This window comes from Sphaeramia orbicularis, chromosome 10 (genome assembly GCF_902148855.1).
Source record: "Sphaeramia orbicularis chromosome 10, fSphaOr1.1, whole genome shotgun sequence".
NCBI lineage: Eukaryota > Metazoa > Chordata > Actinopteri > Kurtiformes > Apogonidae > Sphaeramia > Sphaeramia orbicularis.
This window is the reverse complement of record NC_043966.1, coordinates 4,233,961-4,258,710: the sequence shown is the minus strand read 5'-3', so window position 1 is coordinate 4,258,710 and position 24,750 is coordinate 4,233,961. Positions and strand designations below refer to the sequence as shown.

General features: G+C 42.8%; 1 protein-coding gene across 5 annotated transcripts; it reads left to right on the top strand.

Moving 5' to 3' along the window:
- The first annotated feature begins 3,120 nt into the window (after positions 1 to 3,120).
- Positions 3,121 to 24,483, top strand: tbc1d9b (TBC1 domain family member 9b). 5 transcript variants are annotated; one of them, XM_030145583.1, is made up of 24 exons: positions 3,122 to 3,396; positions 3,788 to 3,898; positions 4,864 to 4,982; positions 6,538 to 6,769; positions 7,058 to 7,316; positions 8,855 to 9,062; positions 10,719 to 10,916; positions 11,363 to 11,503; positions 11,947 to 12,097; positions 12,242 to 12,456; positions 13,377 to 13,494; positions 13,671 to 13,873; positions 14,199 to 14,281; positions 15,149 to 15,278; positions 15,371 to 15,469; positions 15,545 to 15,613; positions 15,714 to 15,954; positions 17,132 to 17,197; positions 18,261 to 18,329; positions 19,637 to 19,690; positions 22,256 to 22,300; positions 22,411 to 22,508; positions 22,669 to 22,885; positions 23,462 to 24,483. In XM_030145583.1, exons 1-24 carry the CDS (start codon positions 3,279 to 3,281, stop codon positions 23,869 to 23,871), a joined length of 3,654 nt encoding a protein of 1,217 aa, XP_030001443.1. In that variant the 5' UTR covers positions 3,122 to 3,278; the 3' UTR covers positions 23,872 to 24,483. The 5 variants fall into 5 exon arrangements, with proteins under 5 accessions (XP_030001444.1, XP_030001446.1, XP_030001443.1 ...); XM_030145582.1 differs by having other exon boundaries at positions 23,459 to 24,483; XM_030145584.1 differs by lacking the exon at positions 19,637 to 19,690 and having other exon boundaries at positions 3,121 to 3,396; positions 23,459 to 24,483.
- Positions 24,484 to 24,750: the final 267 nt, after the last annotated feature.

Genomic DNA, 24,750 nt, shown 5'->3' with positions numbered 1-24,750 from the left:
TTTTATTGGATCAGGTACTGTTAGCTTTTTTTCAACGGGGCGGGTTTACTCGACAGAACACCAGCACCTTTATGAAAAAATAAATAGCCTAAATAAAAAAAAAATTGGTTATTTTTATCTGTCTTGTTAATCTTTATTCTCCATCGAAGTTACACCAAAATCTTGTGTTCAGATGCATGTTAAGGGAAATTTTAAGGGAAACACTGACAAAACAAGGACAGTCAAAAACACTTTAAACAGTTTAACGTAGCTAAATGTCCAAAAACTGCCATTAATTATCACCAAATGTCAAGTGGACATCTGTAGTCATGCCCACTTTCACCTGTCCCAAAATCAAACGGAAACCCCAATATTATGGATGCTGTCCAAACTAAGCCTGACTTTTCTGTCACTAAAACCAGGCCTGGACTGGGTAATCGGGAGGACCGGGACAATTCCCGGTGGGCCGGTATAATATTTAGGCCGCGAGGGCCTGAGTTCATTTTAAATATATATGAATTTTTTTTTGGGGGGGGGGTGTTCAGTCATAGCAGTGGGTTGATCACGTAAACTGCAACCGCTGTTCCTGGGCCCCACCCCCTGTACTAGCAAGCAGACGCAGACGCACCATGACCTGCCGTAATCTGTCCTTGCATACGGTTAGTAGCTCTAGACTGTATCTGTGGAGCACATACGATCTGTGCTCTGTAGGCTGTAGATGGTCAGCTGTGTTTGCTGTTTTAATAGAAAGAACAAGGGTGACGCAGAGAAGCAAGAATTAAAAAGAGGAAAGCTCTTGAAGCAAACGCAGCCAAATGTGCCAAAATCTGCAACTTTTTCACAAAAACCACCTCCGGTTGGAAACAATTAATGAGGACGATGAACCGGGTAAAGCACCTTTCAAGTGAGTTAATTATCAAGTCAGTGAATTGTGTGGCATTGTGGCGTGGAACATAACGTTATGTCATTTAAATAATAGTCTGATGCGACGCCACAGAAGTGGGAAACTTTGTCTTGTAGCTCCTCAGAGTCTGAAAGCAGATCCAGCAGCAGACAGCAGCCATGAGCCCACAAGTCCAGAGTGGGCAGGTAGGACTGCTCAGAGAGGGAAGAGGATTAGAAGAAATAGGCTCCAATGGACAGTATGGTGTAGGCCTGTTCAGTATGAAAGGTATCTGAGATGATTCAGCACAACATGAATGAAACTGACACCAAGGCTTTGAAAATAGAAGATCTGTGCTGACAATTCTGAGCATTTTTAAACTGTGCTTTAGTGTCAGAAGCAGAGCCAGGAGCCAGTAGTGATGAGGGGATTGTTCCTGTCAGGATGGAAGGAAAAGGTGAGCTGTTGGAACAGACTGTGTGAACAAGCAGTAGTTCCACTAAAACCACTTTCTAGACCCAAACCATAGTACTGGCCTATTTTATTTTTTATTATTAAAAGTGAGACAGTAAATACACAAAGCCCACAACTGAAAGGCAATAGCATAAAGTAATGTAATGTAATGAAAGTGAAGCAGGCTTTATTTTTTTTTTTATTATTTTTTTATTTAATATTTTTATATATTCTTTCATTTCATTTCAAACATTTTAAAGGTTTGAAAAATGTTAACACTTATAAGAACAAAAATATAGATTCTGTTATTGTTGTGTTGTGAGGAATAATAATGTAGGAGATGTGGATGTGTACTCACTGTTGAAATAAATCCACATTGTGAAGCAACCTTTACTTGCACTGAATTGGAAATATTTTAGAAAATACACTGAATTACAAGGCTTTGTAGAACAGTGTGTAGACCTAACATGTAAGGTTATAATTCCATGATTTTAATAATAATTGGTCATGATCTAAAGTGGGCCGGTCTGAGGTATGAAACTCCAGGGCTGAAAATGTGTCTCAGTCCGGCCCTGACTAAAACCCTTTCCCTTCAACACCGTGCATTTAAGTCCAGTCACTCACTCCGTCCTGACAATTTGTATATGAGAGAGAGAGAAAGACAATTTATTAAAAACATTTGGTGATGATTGATTGCAGTTTTCAGACATTAAACTAAGTTAAGCTTTTTTACATTAAGTGTTTCAGACTGTCCCCGTTTCCTACACCCCCGTTTTGAGTTGCTGGACCTCCCCCCCCCCGCATTCTGGCACCTCCCACTTTAAAAATTAAGCTCTGTTTCTAAACCAAGGTACTGTTTGTCCAAATGTGGTTCTGTGGGTTTTATTTCAGTTGTTCTGTTGAACCTGGTGGTGTTGGGTTCAATTTGTCAGCTGAGGTCATGTGATCATTAGTGTCATTTACTGTGGTCCAAATATGGGTCCACTTTGACACTGATTTGAGTCTATTTGTCATTTATTATCGTTTCCTAATGGTTTCATGTGATGCCTGTCAGTAGTTTGATTTGTCCTCATTTGTTAAAACTATGACTAAATGTAAACCTGTTGAAAGAACTAAAGTCAGTCCTGTCAGTGGTTTCAACCCCACTACTGACAAACACAACTGACACTAACATACACACATTAGTGACACAACAATATGAAATATCCTTGTGTGTGTTTCGGGTATTTTCCTGTAATAACCCACTCACTGCTGTCTGTCTAACAGAAGAACAGGACTGCACCATGTGTTTGGAACTACTGAGGCTCACGTGAACCACATGATCATCATAGCCACAATGTCAAAGCATGTCGCAACTCTCTCTGTTCATGGCTCTGGGTGGTGGGTTAGACTCAGCACCACGTGACTATTCTTAGGACAATAAGTAAATGAATGAATAAATAAGTTTAACATCAATCACCGTCAGCGAGTTAAACATCAGCCACCGGGTTCACCAATCACAGGTTCTTATCAATCACACTGATTAAGGGTCGATGCGGACTGGATGGAGGACAGATCAGCTGACTGGTCAGCTGATCCACTGGACAGGTGGACATGACAGTTGAAGAACAGAGAACCGTTTCAGAACGCGGACCTTCGTGAATCCGGTTCAGTTCAGGTCCGTCAACATCCGTCCAGTGAGTAAAGTTGAAAGACCTGAGAGACAACCACACAAACCCAGGACCAAACACTAGCACGTGACCGTCTGTGGACGCACGCACGGACAATGACAGCGACGTAAAAACGTGTCGGACGCAGAAGGCGTGTCAGTCTACGTCACACCCGGAAGTGATGCGCGGTCATCAGACTGAGTGAAAACAACAACATCCGAACCGAACAAACGGCGGTTCGGTATTTTGTCCAGAACCAGACGGAGCCGTCCTCCGGTCCAACCCGGTCGTCGGTGCGCACAGAACGGCCACAGATGTGGATCCAGCCGGAGGAGGTGCTGCTGGCCGGGGCGCTGTGGGTGTCGGAGCGGGCCAACCCGTTCTTCATCCTGCAGAGGCGGAGAGGCCACGGCCGCGGCGGAGGGCTGTCCGGTGAGTCTGACGGTCCGGGTCCGCGTTCGGGTCCGCCGAGCCCGGTCTGACCGCGGTCCAGGTCCGGGTCTCGGTCCGGGTCCAGACGGACTAATAAATGTCTTTACATGCGCAGAGTGAAGTTTATTATGAGCTGAGTCACTGAGAGAAAAATGAAGAGGATCATATTTGGGACTGATCAGTTAGGATGAGTGATCAGTTCAGGTACCGATCAGCGATTAGGAAATTATACAGCTACTGCCATATGTGTAGACGACGTCATCACTTTCAAAAACACACACGCATACAGTGAGAAAAAAGTACTAAAAGATACCACACTACAAGTAGAAGTACTAGTACACTGGTATGAGTACTAGTGCACTGTGGGTGTAACCCTGCCCTGTTGTCCCAGGTCTACTGGTCGGGACTCTGGACGTGGTTCTGGACTCGTCGGCCCGGGTGGCCCCCTACAGGATCCTCCTCCAGACTGCAGACTCTCAGATCTTCTGGAACATCGCCTGTGGTGAGTCCGTTGTCTTCTAAGGTTCCTTCAGCATTGGTTCTGCTTGTTGAAGTGTATTTGTCCATAACGCTGGTCCGGTCCGATACATCTCCCAAAGGTCTTGGTTCTGAGCTCCATCTACATATGACACTGGGAGATGGTAACACTTAAGACTCATCTGATCCCCCTGAACCCAAAGGGATAACCCTAACCTTAAAGCTGCGGGAGACTTTCGTCACCAATTTTTCATCAAATCAATCAAATCCCAGTATCATGAGTCTGTAAGTCTTTCTGTGATTACTCCCCTGAATCTCTTTCCTCACGGTGAACAGTTTCTTAGTGCCATCCACCATAAACAAACCATGTGTTTACAAACAGAGCTGGGAGGGAACATGGGCATCTCCAGAATTGTGTTGCAACATGCATTGTGGGAAGCGGAGGCTCGTGCAGCCGCCTGGCAGCAGCAGCACAACCATATAACCTTATATGGATGAAACTAACATGAAGTGGAAATGGCTGGAGCTCCGCTTCCTTTCAGCCATTTCCACATTGTGTTTCTTGCAGCTGCCACTGCCAGGTGGAACTCCGCTTCCCTCCAACCGTTTCCGCATTTCAGCTGTTTCCGCATCATGTTTGTTTCATCCATATAATATCATATGGTTGCGCTGCTGCTGCCAGGCAGTGGCACAAGCCTCCCCTTCCCACAATGCACACCACGACAAAATTCCAAAGATGCCAAAGTTACCTACTGGCTCTGTTTGTAAACACATGGTTTGTTTGTGGTGGATGACACTTTGAAATTGTTCACCGTGAGGAAAGAGATTCAGGTGAGTAATCACAGAAAGACTTACAGATTCATGATACTGAGGTTTGACAGATTTGATGAAAAATTGATGACAAAAGTCTCCCACAGCTTTAACTCAACCAGTGTTTTTATCTTGGTAATGGTTGACATGGTGTTTGTGACCTTCACCTTTGTCTGGCAGGTTCTTCCCGGAAGGAGATCACGGAGCACTGGGATTGGCTGGAATCCAACCTGCTGCAGACCATCTCCATATTTGACAACGATGAAGACATCACCACCTTCGTCAAAGGGAAAATCTCTGTAAGTCACTTCCTGTCATTTCTCAAGGTATTTTATTAAAGATACAGAAAATATACACGTGTGAAACAACAAAGACAAAGAGAAAAAAACCTGCTGTTTATATAGATATGTTATATTTACATATACACATTTACAATATGGATGTACATGCACATGATGTGATATTGGGGGGGGTCCCTATGGGTCCCTGTGGGTTCCTGTGGGTTCCTGTGACCTGTTCTATTGTCTGATGGCTGTGGGGAGGAATGACCTGTGTTATCAGACCTTCCACTGGGGGGTGGGAGTCTGGTACTGAAGGAGCTGCTCATCATGTCTGCAGTGTGATACAGGGGGGTGGGAGTGGTCAGCCATGATGATGTCAGCATGGGGTGGGAGGGGTCAGCCTTGATGATGTCAGCATGGGGCGGAGGGGTCGGCCATGATGTTAGGTCTGTGTGTTTTGTTCTTCTTCATGTGTTCCGTCTGTAGTTCTTCTTCACATGTTCTGTCTGTAGTTCTTCTTTACGCATTCTGTCTGTAGTTCTTCTTCACATGTTCTGTCTGTAGTTCTTCTTTACGCATTCTGTCTGTAGTTCTTCTTCACATGTTCTGTCTGTAGTTCTTCACGCGTTCCGTCTGTAGTTCTTCACGCATTCTGTCTGTAGTTCTTCTTCACATGTTCTGTCTGTAGTTCTTCTTCACGCGTTCCGTCTGTAGTTCTTCACGCATTCTGTCTGTAGTTCTTCTTCACATGTTCTGTCTGTAGTTCTTCTTCACGCGTTCCGTCTGTAGTTCTTCACGCATTCTGTCTGTAGTTCTTCTTCATGTGTTCTGTCCGTAGTTCTTTTTCATGTGTTCCGTCTGTAGTTCTTCTTCATGTGTTCCGTCTGTAGTTCTTCTTCATGTGTTCCGTCTGTAGTTCTTCTTCATGTGTTCTGTCTGTAGGTCTTCTTCATGTGTTCCGTCTGTAGTTCTTCTTCATGTGTTCTGTCTGTAGGTCTTCTTCATGTGTTCCGTCTGTAGTTCTTCATGTGTTCTGTCTGTAGTTCTTCATGTGTTCTGTCTGTAGGTCTTCTTCATGTGTTCTGTCTGTAGTTCTTCATGTGTTCTGTCTGTAGTTCTTCATGTGTTCTGTCTGTAGGTCTTCTTCATGTGTTCTGTCTGTAGTTCTTCATGTGTTCTGTCTGTAGTTCTTCATGTGTTCTGTCTGTAGGTCTTCTTCATGTGTTCTGTCTGTAGTTCTTCATGTGTTCCGTCAGTGGTTCTTCTTAATGACAGACTGTTGAGTTGTTGTAAATAGAAACACCTCTAACTTTCACTGTCTTGTAAAACCATCATTTCGTTGACGTTGGATCTGATCATCATATGCTGGTCTATGGATCAGAGGTTAAAGGTCATCTGGTTGGTCTAGAAACAACTGTTTCAATAAATGCTTGTTCTTTGAACTGAGACTCCCTCCCTCTCACTGGAAAACAGTGACTGACACTAATCAACTCATCAGTAACATGAACCAGTTCTAGATTTAATGGGACCCTGGTGGAAAACCCCCTCCCATCATGTGACCTTTGTGTTGCAGGGTATCATTGCAGAAGAGAACCGTCCAGCAGACAGCGAGGAGCAGGAGGAGGATAGCGGGAAGTTCCGGGAGGCGGAGTTGAAGATGAGACGTCTGTTTGGGATGCCCGATGAGGAGAAGCTGGTCAACTATTACTCCTGCAGTTATTGGAAGGGCCGAGTGCCACGACAGGGCTGGCTTTACCTGTCCGTCAATCACCTGTGCTTCTACTCATTTCTGCTCGGCAAAGAGGGTACGACCGGCCAATCACAAGTTGGCAGACAAACCGACCAATCATAGGGCCACATACAGCCACATGACACATATTTAATGATCAACTCTCAAAACTGTAGTTGATGACTGATTATATCCTAATGATGTCTGAACATGCTGCAGGTCCTTGTTTTTGTTCGTCTTATATTTTTACATGTAACATAGCAGAGTGACGACCCCTCCTCCTGTTTCTCTGACTCTGGGTTTGGGTTCTATTTAGGGTTCTCTTGGGTTAGGGTTCTATTGACGACCCCTCCTCCTCTTTCAGTGACCCTGGTGGTGCCGTGGACTGAGGTCACACAGCTGGATAAAAATGCAACCCTACTGTTTCCGGAGAGCGTTCGAGTGAGCACTCGTCTGACAGAACATTTCTTCTCCATGTTTCTGAACATTAACGACACCTTTAAGCTGATGGAGCAGCTCGCTAACATCGCCATGAGGCAGCTGCTCGACAACGAGGCTTTCGCTGCCGACCGCTCGCTTCCCAAACCCTGCAAGACGCTGAAGAACGTGTCAGCGCTCAAGAGGTCTGACTGCAGTCCCTAACCCTAACCCCTAACACTAACCCTTAACCCTACCCTAACCCTTAACACTAACCCTACCCTAACCTAACCCTTAACCCTAACCTAACCCCTAACCTTAACCCTACCCTAACCCTTAACCTTACCCTAACCTAACCCTTAACCCTAACCTAACCCCTAACACTAACCCTTAACCCTACCCTAACCCTTAACCCTAACCTAACCCCTAACCTTTACCCTACCCTAACCCTTAACCCTACCCTAACCTAACCCTTAACCCTACCCTAACCCCTAACCTTAACCCTACCCTAACCCCTAACCCTTAACCCTACCCAAACCTAACCCTTAACCCTAACCTAACCCCTAACCCCTAACCCTTAACCCTAACCTAACCCCTAACCTTTACCCTACCCTAACCCTTAACCCTACCCTAACCTAACCCTTAACCCTACCCTAACCCCTAACCTTAATCCTACCCTAACCTAAACCCTTAACCCTAACCCTTAACCCTACCCTAACACCTAACCTTAACCCTGCGCTAACTTAACCCCTAACCCTAACCCTTAACCCTACCCTAACCTAACCCTTAACCCTAACCTAACCTAACCTAACCTAACCCTAACCTTAACCCTAACCTTAAACCTAACCTAACCCCTAGCCTTAACCCTACCCTAACCTAAACCCTTACCCCTAACCTTAACCCTAGCCCTTAACCCTACCCCAACCTAACCCCTAACCTTAACCCTAACCCTAACCCTTAACTCTACCCTAACCCCTAACCTTAACCCTACGCTAACTTAACCCCTAACCCTTAACCCTACCCTAACCTAACCGTTAACCCTAACCTAACCCCTAACCCTTAACACTAACCCTACCCTAACCTAACCCTTAACCCTAACCTAACCCCTAACCTTAACCCTACACTAACCTAACCCCTAACCCTTAACCCTAACCTTTAACTCTACCCTAACCTAACCCTTAAACCTAACCTAACCCCTAACCTTAACCCTAACCTAACCTGACCCCTAACCTTAACCCTAACCCTTAACCCTAACCTAACCCCTAACCTTAACCCTACCCTAACCTAAACCCTTACCCCTAACCTTAACCCTATGCACACCACTGTTCTTTAACCCGTCCTTTGACCTTTAACCCCAACATACTCTTTAACCTTCAAATCCACTCTCAGCCTTCACACAACAGTTGTCATCGATGTTCAGAGTTTCAGTTCTGACTTTCAGGATTTTGCTCCGAGATTTTTGACTTTACTCAAAGAGAATATTTAAGTTTTATTCTTTTACATTTGGTGCTTTAAATTTGAATAATAATTCTTGATTGTTAATGGAACTTTGCAACTATTTCCTCCTAAAATTACATTTTCACATCAGACTGTATTAAAATATTTTATGTTAATTTGTGATTTTTTTTTACTGAAAGACAAAATGTGTGAGTTTTTCTCATAAATATATGTTAAATCTCATAGAATATCCATGTTTTTCTCTGGTGTAATTACAACATTGCTCCTCCTCTTGTTGATGCTGCAGGGACCTGGATGCTCGGGCCAAGAACGAGCGTTACCGTGCGATGTTCAGGCTGACGCAGGACGAGCGCCTGGACGGACACACGGACTGTACACTGTGGACGCCCTTCGCCAAGATGCACGTGGTCGGTCAGCTATTCATCTCCAACAACTACATCTGTTTCAACAGCAGAGAAGAAGACCTATGTCAGCTGATCATCCCGCTGCGAGAGGTTTAAACTCTTTTTTTTTTTTCTTTTCTTTTTTTACGTTTTTCTTTTAATTTTTTTAACACACTTTTACAGCACAGTAACAACAACAACAGAGCACAAAACAACAGGGGGGGTGCTCTTCCATATGCTTTCCCTCATCAGATCCGGTAACAAGAAGTCGTGTCCTTGAATATGGTCCATTTTGTCCTATCTTCCATTCAAATTCCCACCTTAATCCTCAGATAAAAACATTTCTTTTTGCGTGTTATATATTTCCTCTATAACAGGGCTGTTTACTCATTTCAGTTCAGGGGCCACATACAGCCTAATATGATCTAAAGTGGGCTGGACCAGTAAAATAATGTAAATAATAGGATAAAAACTTTTGAGAGAAAACAGTTCCGTAATGAAAATGTTTACATCTACGAATTGTACTTGAACGTAACATAAACAAGTATGAACAACCTGAAAATTCGTTAGTAAAATAATTGCAATGTTAAAAATACTATGCCTTAGTTTATCATTTATCCATGTGAATCACAACTTAGAGATCACAGTGGATCTACAAATACACAAAACATTAATTAACAGGGAGAATATTATTAAAATTCCACACACTTCTCTAAAGACATTTCAGATGTTCACATTTGTAAAAAGCTAGTCTGTAAATGTAAACATTTTTGTGTAATTTTACTTTTTTTACACGAAAACAAAGAGACAAATTTGCAGTTTTCATTATTTATAGGTATATATGATAGTATTTTACTGGTCTGATCCACTTTAGACTATATTGACCTAAAATGATTTTAACATCCTTGATTGTTAATATCTTCAGTGTAATTTTTGCATTTCACAGATTCATCCCAGGGGCTGGATTGAACCCTTTGGCGGGCCGGATTTGGCCCCCAGGCCACATGTTTGACACCTGTGCTCTATAATGTCCAGTCATTGTTGTGGTCCTAGAGGGTCACATTTTAACAGTTCCTTGTACCAACCTTTTTGCAGGCCAGAATTAATGTTTTAAACAGGTAAGCATCTTCTCTTTTAATGACATCATCAGGTTTTAGACCCAGGTAGATTGTCTGGGGGTCCATTGGAATTTTATCATTTAAAACTACCTCCATTGTCTGAACAACACTGATTTGCATTTTTGCACATGTTATGAAAAGATATGTGAGTGGTTTAAACTCTTACCCAGCATTCATCAGGGTTTTTGTGAACAGAACTCATTTACACTTATTTACAAGTCTATAAAGTATAAAATCTATAAAGTCTATAAACCAAGGGTGTACATACGTACAAAGTGAAGTCATTGTTTGGTTTGGTCGTCTCAGGCAGCAGCACGTCAACATGATGATGATGGCAAAACCCAAACCCTTGGCTCTAAGACAGACAGATGGAAACATCACAGCTTTTAAATACAGTCTACGGTCTGATCAGAAGTCATTTACCTTTTTTTTTTTTATTTCCCTGGCCAACTGAGGGTCCTGTTGTGCATAAAAATGGAAAATGAATGAAAGTGGTCCCAGAACAGAACCTTGAGGCACACCTCACCCTCAGCAGCTGTTCTATTACTGAGATCAGTAACAAACCAAGTATAAGAAGTTTAGGTGACACATTACATTCCAGCTGCTGCAAAAGAAAGTGCTGATTTACCCATGATGCTTTGTTCCTCAGGTGACCATTGTGGAGAAGGCGGACAGCAGCAGCGTCCTACCATGTCCTGTCTCCATCAGCACCAAAAACAAGATGAACTTCCTGTTTGCCAACCTCAAAGACAGAGACTTCCTCGTCCAACGAATCTCCGACTTCCTGCAGCGAACACCCGACAGTTCGTGGGGGGACACCAGCCCGCTGGCTCTGATTGGCCACTCGGTGCGTCACCCGCAGCTGACGTTTCCTTTGAAATAAAGCCTCAAACTGTTCCTTAAAGTATAATCTTTAGCTTCAGGTGATATTTTTTTCAAAACAGGACAGAATGTGCAGCTATGCAATATGATTTTTTTTTGGCTGAAATGCACCCTGGGAATTGCAGTCTAACCCAGTTGCTTGTCGTTGGTTAATATTTTGTTTTTAATGTGTCCACAACTGGTTGAAAAGTTTTGAAATGTTTCTGTCTCGGAACTGTAACTGGCAAAACGGCAAAATGTGAACATTTCCACCATTAAGCACGCATAAAATGAGGTAGACACTTGTCTCAGATCTAATCCAACCAGATGACCTCTGTATGACGGAGGTGAAGCAAGTCTGTCATTCACATAAAACACTAACAGTGAGACCCGTGAAGCCGGTCTGACTCTGATGTGTGTCCGTGTCCTCAGACGTCCAACATCCACTCAGCGTCTGCAGGGTCAGAGTCCATCAGCAGGGGGCGACATTATCATCCAGGTCTGCCTACAGCCAGCTGTGGACTTCTGCAGCTTTACCACCAGGACACCCCCGAAGACCTGGGGCCTAAAGCTGTGAGTACTGAACCACATACTCAGTACTTTGAGTGCAGTACATGTACTACAGTCTAAAGCTGAAGTACTTGGACTTTACCTGAGTATTGCCAGTATTTTGTGGAACCTTGTCCCTCTACGTCTCAGTAACAAGTACAGCCCTTTTAACTGCACTCCCTGTTTTTTTACATGGATAATAAAGCTTGAAAACACACAGAATAAACTAAATAAAAATGATTTTGAAGGCATAATAAGACAAACAGTGTAAAACCAAACCTGGACTGAGGCTCAAAATCCCACTGAGTATTTACTGTAATGGAGTACTGTGCTGTGCTGTTTTTATGCTGTTGTATTTGTATTTGCTGAGGTCAGAGTTCCGAATACTGGCTGATCGGGTACTAGTCCTGTTCAGTCATTGGTTCCTGTGGTAAGGGTCTGTCATCCTGTTTTGATGGTTCTTTCAGATGAAGGAGAAGATGAAGGAAGAGTCGTGGAACATCCATTTCTCAGAGTTTGGTCGAGGTGTGTGCATGTACCGAACATCCAGAACCAGGGACCTGGTGCTGAACGGGATCCCAGAGTGTCTGAGAGGAGAGCTGTGGCTGCTGTTCTCTGGTAACCCTAATCCTTTACCCATCCATCCTTTCATCCTTTCATTCCCTATTATCGGTGTTTATCTGTTCATTCGTTCATTCCCTCCTCAGGCACCGTTCTCTGTCTTCTACTTACCTGAATGTTTTCACCTGTTCATTCATTCAGGAGCACAGAATGAGATGGCAACTCACCCTGGTTACTATGGTGACCTGGTGGAGCAGGCGATGGGGCTCTGTTCATTGGCTACAGAGGAGATTGAGCGTGACCTTCACCGCTCCATGCCTGAACACCGAGCCTTCCAGAACGAGACCGGAATTGCAGCACTGCGTCGAGTCCTGACAGCCTACGCCCACCGCAACCCGGGCATCGGGTACTGCCAGGTCAGTAAATACAACTCGGGTACTGCCAGGTTCATAATGTGTTAAATAGACTTGGGTGCTGATGGGTCAAACCCAGTGTTTTTCAACCTTGGGGTCGGGACCCCACGTGGGGTCGCCTGGAATTTCTTGTAATTGATAAAAAAAAAAAAAAAAAAAAAAAAATTTTACTAATCAAAAATCTGTGTTGACTTGACAGAGCCAATCCCAATCCAAACTGTGAGTCTGAAACTGCAGCACTGTGGTTCTGTTTATCTGTCAGATGTTCACTGTGGTCAGTTTCAGATGCTGCAGCTCTTTCATAATTCATAGTTTGAGTTCTTGTTTGTTCAGTATTAATTGTCAGCCTTGTAAATCCAAGCTGGACTGACTGTACATATCCTGACCAAAGAAAATAAAATTCTCCCTTTGTGCAGTAATCTACACCTGGATTTACTGCCTCCATCCATAATAATATCCATTATATACCAGGGGTCACCAATCCTGGTCCTCGAGGGCTACTATCCTGCATGTTTTAGATGTATCCCTCTCCCAGCACACCTGACAGTCATTATCAGGCTTCTGCAGAGCCTGATGATAGGCCTATCATTTGAATCAGGTGGGTTGAAAGAGGGATACATCTAAAACATGCAGGACAGTAGCCCTCGAGGACCAGGATTGGTGACCCCTGATATAGACTAAATGTCCTCTAAGATTAACCTGTATTTGAAACAGAGGATAGAAAACTATTATAAGATCAAAAACAAATTAATTTCAACAAAAAAAAGTCTCTGTTTTGAATGTCTTGGGGTTGCCAGAAATTTGTGATGTTAAAATGGAGTCAGGAGGCAAAACAGGTTGGAAACCACTGGTTTAACCCATACATGATCATGTTCGTAATGCTAAAGGTTCATTGGAAACGCTGGATCTGGTTTGTCCTGTAGGCGATGAACATCGTCACCTCCGTCCTCCTGCTCTACTGTACCGAGGAACAGGCTTTCTGGCTGCTGGTGGCGCTGTGTGAGAGAATGCTGCCAGACTACTACAACACCAGGGTCGTAGGTCAGTAACCCCAAAGGTCGGGTTCCCAAAGTGGAAATTCGGCAGGTTCACCACTGATGAACATGGAAGTACTAGATAAGGACCATTCAGTGAACCAGATTGTAGCATTAGGTAAAGAACTAGGGTTAGGGTTAGCGGTAGCGTCCTAAGCTTGTGTTTGGATGTGACCCGTTCAGGGGCGCTGGTGGACCAGGGCGTGTTCGAGGAGCTGACCCGGGCCTTCCTCCCTCTCCTGTATGAACACATGCAGCAGCTGGGCGTCATCTCCACCATCAGCCTGTCCTGGTTCCTCACTCTGTTCCTGTCCGTGATGCCCTTCGACAGCGCCGTCCTCCTGGTCGACTGCTTCTTCTACGAGGGCATCAAGGTCATCTTCCAGGTACAGACTCTGGTTACATATGTGTGTGGCTGGGATCAGAGTTCATTTGGTTTGTAAAATAATCCCCATAGGTCGAATGTCACATCTTCCTGAAGGTTCACATCAGACATATCGTATCATATCAGACGTATCATGTAATAGAAGACATTTGGACGAACCACAGTACAGTAAATGTGCATCATCACTGATACATAATGAACCATTCATATTTATATATTTATATTATTATATACAGTATGTATATGAATTCTGTGTGTTATCCATGTGCAGTCTGATTGCACTCAGCTCTGGGTCTGTGGATGTACTGTCCTGAATGTACCTGTAGGTGGCGCTGGCTGTTCTCCATGACAACATGGATGCTCTTCTGTCCTGCAGCGATGAAGGAGAGGCCATGACCATCCTGGGCAGGTAAGACCCGCCTTAAACCCGGTTTGGTTTAGTTTAGTTCTGTTTAGGCCCATTTTAGACCTGGTTTACACACCCTTTTAGATCTGAGACCTATTTTAGACCCGTGTTACACCTGCTTTAGACCTGTTCAGACCCGTGTTTTAGACCTGCTTTAGACCCATATTAGACCTGCTTTAGACCCGTGTTTTAGACCTGCTTTAGACCCATATTAGACCTGCTTTAGACCCGTGTTTTAGACCTCCTTTAGACCTCCTTTAGACTCATATTAGACCTGCTTTAGACCCATGTTTTAGACCTGCTTTAGACCCATATTAGACCTGTTTAGACCTGTGTTTTAGACCTCCTTTAGACCTGTGTTTTAGACCTCCGTTAGACCCATATTAGACCTGCTTTAGACCCGTGTTTTAGACCTGCTTTAGACCCATATTAGACCTGCTTTAGACCCGTGTTTTAGACCTCCTTTAGACCCATATTAGACCTGCTTTAGACCCGTGTTTTAGACCTGCTTTAGACCCATATTAGACCTGCTTTAGACCCGTGTTTTAGACCTGCTTTAGACCCATGTTTTAGACCTCCTTTAGACCCATATTAGACTCATATTAGACCTGCTTTAGACCCGTGTTTTAGACCTGCTTTAGACCCATATTAGACCTGCTTTAGACCTGTGTTTTAGACTTGCTTTAGACCTGTGTTTTAGACCTGCTTTAGACCCATTAGACCTCCTTTAGACCCATTAGACCTGCTTTAGACCCATTAAACCCATGTTTTAGACCTGCTTTAGACCAGTGTTTTAGACCCTCCAACCAGTGTTGTCAGTCTTAGGGTTAGATTTGAGTCTAACAGTGAATATCTTCTGCGTGGGTGCAGGTATCTGGATAATGTTGTAAACAAACAGACCGTGGCTCCGCCCACCCCTCACCTTCATGCCCTGCTGACCAGCGGTGACGAGCCACCGCCTGAGATCGACGTCTTTGACCTCATCAAGTCTTCGTACGAGGTCAGAATCAAACTGTATGTGAGCTGCACTTCCTGTCTACATTGTGGCAGAGTTTTCACATGAAGGTTTGGTTTTCCTCCTCACCTGAACAGAAGTTTGGCACCCTGCGCTCAGATGTCATCGAACAGATGAGGTTCAAACAGAGGTTAAAGGTCATTCAGTCTCTGGAAGACACAGCCAAGAGGAGTGTGGTGAGTGATGTTAGCTTCTGTGAGCTAATGCTAGCACTCTGCTGGACACAGGTGTTGACAGGTGTGTGTTTCCAGGTGAGGGCGGTGATGACAGAGTCAGCGTTCAGCATTGAGGAACTGGAGGAACTGTACTGTCTGTTTAAGGTCAGAGCAGGAACACTTTTACTGTAGTTCAGCGCCACTGATCGCTACGAGCTGAGTCTGACGAGTGTCTGGTCAAACTGTGTCCTGGTTCTGTTTTCAGTCCAAACACATGACCAGTTGTTACTGGGGTTCCACGTCTTCAGCGGCCGAGCGTCATGACCCCAGCCTCCCGTACCTGGAGCAGTACCGCATTGACTCCGCCCAGTTCACCCAACTCTTCATCTCGTTGGCTCCCTGGGTCTGCGGTGGCCACACCCCCACACTGGCAGCCCGTCTCTTCAGACTGCTGGACCAGAACCAGGATGGACTCGTCAACTTCAAGGAGTTCATCACCGGACTGAGTGAGTTCAGACCCAGAAAACAGAAAAAAAAACACAACAACCTCTACCACCCATCAGATAACAGAGTGATCTGTGTTTGTCATAAGATAGGGTAAGGTAAGGTAAGGTAAGGTAAGGTAAGGTAAGGTAAGGTAAGGTAAGGTAAGATAAGATAAGATAAGATAAGATAAGATAAGATAAGATAAGATAAGATAAGATAAGATAAGATAAGATAAGATAAGATAAGATAAGATAAGATAAGATAAGATAAGATAAGAATAAACTTTATTGCAGACACGTCCATAAACCGCAAGCACACAACATACAGAATAAATAAAATGAAAAGAACATAAAGGAGATTGAAAAATTAAGCACATTATAAAATATACAAACTATTGCACCAATGCCGTCTCAGCTTAGAGGTAAAACGATAGCAGCTTTTCAGGGGGCTAACTAGAGCTTCTATAATGTGGTTCTCTGATTCATTCAGGCGACACATAAAACTAAACATCAAGCTGGCACTCCTGTGGTCACAAACAGTTGACTGACACTATGCCACCGAGGAACATGAAGCAGCAACCTCATTGCATCATTATAGGCTACCTTGAGCCTCTGCAAACTTATTTTTTTTATAGTTTGACCACAATGGAGCAGTGTATAATGGTGTGATGTAGGTTCTAAATAGAGAACACTTCACTGAATCAGAGCACATAGAAAACTTCCTTAGGTAAGATCAGATAAGATCAGATCAGATAAGATAAGTTAGATATACTTTCTTGATCCCCCAAGGAGGAAATTAAAATAGCAACATAATAAACCCTAACCTTGAAGTCATTGGTAGACCAGCATCCAACAACCCTGACCCTGGTCCTAAACCAGTTGAATTCGTTTTTCAAATGTTCCTCCTGTTTCCGTCCGGTACCACTTACACAGCAGGATTACTGTTGCAACAACACATCGTCAGTAGGGTAAAACTAACCTGTCTTTGCGTCTTTATGGAGACGTGCTGCTGCATCAAATGTAAAATTACTTTTTTCTTTTTTTTTAATCTTATAATGGTAAATGTTGTCTTTGCACTTTGTCTGTATATTCTTTGTTTTGTTGTGAATTGATTCCTTTGTGTTTTGAACATGGACAGACCTGCTCACCGTCACATTCACCCGTTTGTGTGGTTTTGTGTGTGTGTTTTTTTTTGCAGCTGGGATGTATCACGGAGATATGACGGAGAAACTGAAGCTGCTCTATAAGCTTCACCTCCCACCAGGTAGCACACACCTGTACATGTGGGCAGCTGGTCATGTGACCCCATGGATGTCGCATTTGTATGATGATGACACGTTTACAGCCTTTACAGACAATGACACACTCCTCTGTATTTTCTCAACTGTTTTTCAATCTCATTGTTGGTTCCATTTTTTTTGTTGTTAGAGCAGATTGGTCAGTTCGTCTGTCCGTCTGCCTGTCTGTCCGTCTGCCTGTCTGTCTCAGTTCAAGTTCAAACGTGGATATTTCACCATAACTTTAGTCAAAATCATCACATCGACTTCAAACCAAAGCCAAATGGTGCATTTTTCCATTCTGCATCTGATGGTATGCATCATGACATCATAAGGGCCACATCCTCGTTAGCGCTCTGGGGTAAATATCTGGTGGGGGGGCGCAGTAAACTCAGCTTTCTGACATTTCAAATGGCTGTAATAGCGCCAATATTCATCCAATCAAACCAAAATTTAATATGTAACATCTGTGTTCCGGTTCCTTCTCATATGACAAATTTCGCAGCTCTAGGTTGTGTGACTTCCGGTTGCTGTGGTAACATGTAAAATTTGTTAATCTTTGATAACTTCTGTTCTGTTGGTCGTAGCGGTTTCAAACTAATGCCAAATTATTGTAAATTCAATTCTCTATCCATTTATTTCCTCATATGTGACCTGTGTATATGTATATGCATATAGATTTGGAGTTATTGGCGTCTGAAGTGACTAGGGCTCAAGCGCCTAATTTGCATATTCACAAAACGGCTTCTATCGTGAAAACTAAGATGGATGTCGACTAACTTTGTATTGTCAACTTATAGGAAGTTGGATGTGGTCTTTCATTTGGTACCAATTTTGTTGACCTTCGATGACCTTGAAAGGCCAAACTCAAGGTCATGATTTACAAAATACCCCATTTTTGACCCTAACTTCCTCAATTTAGCAGAAAAATGACAAGTATTAGATTATAAACCGTGAAAATATTGGCCAAAGCTCTCTTTCTAAGGCCTCCAGCAAACACACTGCCTATGGCAGTCTCATCTGTTTGTTTGTTTGTTTGTTTGTTTACAGCTCTGTGTCCTGAGGAGGCGGAGTCTGCTCTAGAGGCCACACATTTTTTCACTGATGATCTCAGCAAAGGTACAGACACTTCCTGTGAACCCAGTGACCCCTGACCCAATTCTGACTTTGACAGTGAACGGTGGATGTGTTCAGAGAACTGGATACAGTGCAGATGCTCAGAACAGCTCCCCCAGTGGACACCCCTGGTACTGCAGGGGCCAAGAGGCAACAGATACAAAAAATATATGAACATGAAATCTCTCAGAGCTCATAAGCCTTTCACAAACATCAGGAAAACCATGTTTTTTTCAGTCCATGAATGCCACACATGTAGCTTAATATATTTTAATGCAATAATATTATGTTCACAGATGACTAGAAGTTGCTTTAGCTCATTTTATTGCATCTTCTTTTTTTAAATGAAAGGTTGCTAAACTAACAAGTCAGTCACAAGTTGTGAGACACTGCATTGACATGAAAGTGGACAGGGCTGCGTATTGGCAAGAATCTGGCGATACGATACAAATCACAATACTAGGATCACGATACGATATATCACGATATATCATGATACTGTTAAAAAAGAACATTCTTTGTTTGTTTGTTTGTTTTTTTTAATGATTATTTCCTTGAAGAATTGAATTACACCAGAAATCTACACAAATACTAAACACATTTTTATTTGATCACAACAGGATCTGATGTTATATCACAAAATATTCCTTTGTTAAAACTTACAATATATTTTACAGACATTACAGTTTCAGATCCTATTCAAATGTTCATATTTTATTGGGTCAGAACTAACATCATAACATTATTTTTCTGCAATCCCAACAACAGAACTACCATTATTTAATAAAAGAGTGTTAAATAACAATAAATAAAAGAAAAACAAAAAAGAAAAACAAAAATGAACCTCCAGAATATCTGCATTTGAATAAACACCTAAGAAAATTGAGACAGTGCTTTTTAATATCGATACAGTATCGTGAAATGAAATATGGCGATTTATTGCAGAACCGATATTTTCTTACACCCCTAAAAGTCAATGCAGAGTTTGTCTCAATGTGAACTGTAGAAAATGGTTTCAAAGAGTATTTTATGTCGTAGCTGGTGTTGAAGCCGGTGCATCGAAGGTTTCAGACTGATTCAGCAGGTGTTTGAGCCTTTTATGAATCCACGCTGGTGGGTGGAGTCCAGTTCTGAACATACATCCAGGGTTTACACAAAGGCATGGTTGTTTGATCTGCATGAAAACTTGAATGAACGCGTCTGTACGTTTCCTCCGTCACTCACGCACTCGGCTGCTTCTTCTTCTTCTTCTTCTTCTTTTTCTTCTCCTTCTCCCTTTCCTTCTTCTTCTCCTCTTCCTGTGCTTCCAGATTCTTCCTTCCTGTCTGATATGGACTCTGTGGCGCAGCAGGAAGTGACATCAGGTTTGTGTTTGAGGCTCAGTCTGTTGTCGTCGTCATGGTAACTGGTGTGGTTTAAAGATCAGCTGATGTCATGTTGGTCCCTCAGTGCTGGTTCTGGTCATGGGTTGTTCTTTTAACCATGTTATTGTTTTATTTTGATCTAATATTGTGACAACCAGTGTTTACATCCATGTAAAAAGAAGAGCTTTGGTTTTTCTGCATTACATGAACTGAAACGTTTACATTTTTATACATTTCTTTTTAATCTGTTTGGTTTTTATGGATTATTTCTAAGCCCCCGTCTTTCCTTCTCTCCTTAAACCACAGGTGTCAAACATACGGCCTGGGGGCCAAAACCGGCCCGCCAAAGGGTCCAATCTGGCCCGGAGGATGAATTAGTGAAATGCAAAAATTACACTCAAGATATTAACAGTCAATCCTTTCACTTTAGGGGCCATATAAAGCCCTACTTTAGTCTCAAGTGGGTCAGATCAGTAAAATACTATCATAAAAACCTACAAATAATGACAATTCCAATTTTTTCCTCTGTTTTAGTGTAAAAAAAAAAGTTAAATTACATGAAATTGTGTAAATTTACAAACTAGCCTTTCACAAAAAATATGAGAAATTAGAAATGTCCTAAGAGAAGTAAGTGCAATTTTACCAATATTCTGCCAGTTACTAAAATCTTTTGTGTATTTTGCAGATCCATTGTGATCTGTAAGTTGTGATGCACATTTACAAATGATAGGCAGAGGCAGAATATAGTTAAAATTGCATTTATTTTTCTTAATAAATTTCAGTTTTTTTTATGGTTGTTTGTGTTATTCACATTTTTAAAAGGACACTTTATAGATGTAATTGTTTCCATAATGTAATTTTACTTTATTCACTATAAAACACATTGAAATGTTTGGAGTTGTTGTTATTTATATATTATTATGTTATTATTTTACTGGTCCAGCCCACTTCAGATGATATCAGGAGGATGTGGCCCCTGAACTAAAGTGAGTTTGACACCTTCTTTAAACTTCTCTTGTATCAGTTTAATCTGTTAAAAACCTCGTAACTTGGACCTTTTCACCCTGACACGTCAGAAACCCATCAGAACCATGTGACCCTCAGCAGCTGATGTGTTGATAATATGAAAGGTTCTGCTGTCGGTGGGGGAGGGAAATCTGATCAGAAACAACGTCAACATTTAAACCGGTTCCACATCAGACAGTCGCTCCAGGGCTGTGAGAACTAAGGGACATCATTTTTTGTTTGGAAGTTCTCTCAGCCTGTTCTGGACACACCATCCATGCAGAACTTTCTTCTCAGACGGTGTATGAGAACTATTGCACAATTGGTTAGATACTCAAAGTGGGCGTGGTCACTCACATCCTTACCCTCACAACTACAGAATTCTTATGAACCACATGACCACGTCCCCTGTCCCTGGTCAGAACCTTCAGGCTGGTCCAGGTTTGGGATAAACACCTAAAGGTCTGTAAAAGACGGGCCAGCTTCAGCCCAGCAGTAGATGTACAAATATTCTGTCCTAGATTTATGAGAAAATCTGCAAAGAGAGGTGAGGTGAGGTGAGTTGCCTGTTTCGACCATTTCCTGTTCAGAGTTCATGTTGATCAGCTTTAGTTGGGTCGTATTTGAACGTCTGAGGCTGGAACCAGTTTATCAAGAGCCAAAAAAACTCCAATATTTCTCACTAATAAGAGTAATGAATATACCTGGATGGGTTTTTCACCGATCACACATTAAAGCCTTGAACATGATTTTTCTTTTCTTTTCTTTTTTCGTTTTTCTTTTCTTTTCTTTTTTCGTTTTTCTTTTCTTTCATAATGGGCTGTGAAAGACCAGAAGTCTCAGCAGCATCATGAGGGTCCTAACCCTGTTCCTAACCCTGTTCCTAACCCTAACCCTGTTAAAGGACTTTGTGGAAGAAGCAGGTTGTCCGTATAGAAGAATAATAAGAATCTTAAGCCAAGCAGACCAAGTCCTCAAGGACAGATTGACTTTAATGTTTTCAGGGAGACGATACTATGCAGCTCAGAGAACAAATACATACTCAAACTCTGTCTGTCTGTCTGTTTCCATGGTAACGTCAACATTAGCATTAACTTTAGGGTCATGTAGCTGATGCTGTTTCCATGGTAACATCATTAGTGTTAACTTTAGGGTCATGTAGCTGATGCTGTTTCCATGGTAACGTCAACATTAGTGTTAACTTTAGGGTCATGTAGCTGATGCTGTTTCCATGGTAACGTCAACATTAGTGTTAACTTTAGGGTCATGTAGCTGATGCTGTTTCCATGGTAACGTCAACATTAGTGTTAACTTTAGGGTCATGTAGCTGATGCTGTTTCCATGGTAATGTCATTAGCATTAACTTTAGGGTCATGTAGCCAATGCTGTTTCCATGGTAACGTCATTAGTGTTAACTTTAGGGTCATGAAGCTGATGCTGTTTCCATAGTAACGTCATTAGTGTTAACTTTAGGGTCATGAAGCTGATGCTGTTTCCATGGTAACATCATTAGTGTTAACTTTAGGGTCATGTAGCTGATGCTGTTTCCTGTCTGTGCAGGTGAGGAAGTAAAGGATGGAGGTGGAGACAGTGAGGACAAAAAAGGTAAATATCAAATATTCTGACCCCGCCTCCTGCTGACTCACTTCTCGGATGCAGGTGACATTTATAGACTCCGTCCTTTGCATTAATGTGTTTACCTGTGTGGTCTTCAGAGGACAAGGTGAAGGACTACAGGTACTACCTGAGGATGTGGGCCACTGAGAAGGAGCCCAAGAAGGAGACCATCAAGGACCTGCCCCGGATGAACCAGGTGAGTCCACACCCGGGTCTAGAGCCAGGACCAGAGCTGAGTCCACACCCAGATCCACAGTCAGGTCTAGAGTCAGGTCCAGAGCTCTAACACATGTGTCTGTCTGTAACCCGTCTGTCTCTAACCCGTCTGTCTCCACCCTGTCTCTCTGTCCTTAAAGGAGCAGTTCATAGAGTTTTGTAAAACTCTCTACAACATGTTCAGTGAGGATTCGTCGGAGCAGCAGCTCTACCACTCCATCGCTACTGTTGCCTCTTTGCTTTTACGCATCGGAGAAGTTGGGAAGAAGTTCAGCAACAACGGTGGCAAGAAGTCTGTCGCTGCTGTTGAGCAGGCCCCGCCCCTCAGTGCTCCTGAGGGGGCGGAGTCTCCATGCGGTGAGCTGAGACCTTTTTACTGTGATGAGTTAATGTCCTTCTTTGTGTTGACTGTTTCGTTCGGTCCAGGTTCAGTAGGACGTCCACTCCTCACATACATGTTTAATTATTCAGAGTTTACAATAAAGAAAGTGGTTTGTTGTAAAGATACTAAAGTTAAGGGTTACATGCCACCAACATCAAAACAACCAACCTTTTTCTTGGACAAATTTTGCCTCAGTCTTTGAGATCAATGTGAAAACATAGTAAAGTGGTGAAAATGCAGGAGTGAGAAGTGAAAAGGGGCGGAGCTTTACCTCTGTGCTCATCGTCTTCTTTCTTCATTTTTGTTGATTTGATCATTCATTCATTCATTCATCCTTCCATCTTCTGAACCACTTTATCCTCGAGAGTGTCGTGGGGTGGAGCCTATCCCAGCTATCTACGGGCGAAGGCGGGGTTCATGCTGGACGTGTTTCCAGTTCATCACGGGGCTGATTTGATTTGTCGTTATATTTGTTGATTTTCTTCATTTTGATTTCAAGTTGTGAAAGACAGATTAAGCTGTTAATTAAATTTTCTTTTTTGCCGCAGCAGCTGAGCAGGCTCCGCCCTGTCCTCCACCTCCTGCCGAGGAGGCGGAGTCTCTGTCAGGTGAATGTCAGGTGATCGGAGCGCTGGCCGACGCCCATCTGGAGGACGAGGACGAGGCGTCGGTGTCGTCGTACTCAGTGGTGAGCTCCGGTTCGTTGCGGTGTGAGGACGTCGCTGATGATGACGATGCGGTGCTAGTTGGCGAACGGAGGCGGGGCAGCACGCTCGATGCCGATTGGTCAATCAGCTTTGAGCAGGCGCTGGCGTCACTGCTCACAGAGGCGCCTCTTGTCGACTTCTTCGAGAGGAAGAGAGATGTCCGGAGCAAGATGGCCGCCTGCAGGGCTCAACGGGCTGTAGAACGACAGACAAGCTCCGCCTCCGACCATGAACTGACACCACACACTGTCTGATTGGCTGCAGGGACTCTGATGTCACTGAGCATCTAATCAAATTGATCACATCACTTCCTGCATGTTTTTTTCACAATAAAATGCTTCAGACTGATGTGTTTCACAACATCTAACAACTTTACTCATTACTAATGATCAAAAATAAAGTGACCCAAATGCTGTTTCCATGGAAACATGCAGACGGCAGAGGACTCCTCCTTTAAATCACACAAATAGTGGAGGCGTGGTTTATGTCAGCCAATGAGGACTGAGGAAACATACAGGACACTGATGATGAACTATGGAGGAATGAACCAAGGCTTTTAATGTGAAGGGGAAGGAGGAAGTGTGTTTTAAAGCAGATTCAACCAGTGTCTGCAAACGTCTGTTTTCTACAAGTAAACGAATCAAATGACTGAAGTAACATTTACCTACAGAATTAACTAATTAAACAGATTAATTCTTGTTCAAATGAATATTAATAAAATGTATTATTTAATCTCTGATAACACCTGCCGGCTTTTATTTGGAAGCATCATTGTGTCTTTTCTTCCTGTTTTACTTCCAAACGATGCTTTTTAAATGTTATTGATCTGTTCTCTGTTGTCTAATAAATGCAAAAATTTCACTTTATTTTGTCTTTGAATTTATTGCTTATTGATCCGGTTTTAATTTCAAACTTTGTTCTTACAGTGAAACATTGATGATTTTTATTATTTTGTGGTTTTCGGTTTAACTGCAAAGGCAGTTTTTACTAATGTTCACTTTAAACTTAGTTTTTGTCTGAGTTTATAGTTAGTTTCATGTGTAGGAAGTAACTAAGGATAAATACTTGAGTAGATTTCCCTGGTCTCTGTACATTATTTCATTGTTAATATTTCTGCATATTTTTAACTTGGA

Coding starts and splice junctions, on each gene's coding strand:
- tbc1d9b (XM_030145582.1), top strand. CDS start 3,279: ATGTGGATCCAGCCGGAGGAGGTGCTGCTGGCCGGGGCGCTGTGGGTG. Junction 3,899..4,863: donor CTTCTGGAACATCGCCTGTG/GTGAGTCCGTTG, acceptor TTTGTCTGGCAG/GTTCTTCCCGGAAGGAGATC. Junction 17,198..18,260: donor TAAGCTTCACCTCCCACCAG/GTAGCACACACC, acceptor GTTTGTTTACAG/CTCTGTGTCCTGAGGAGGCG.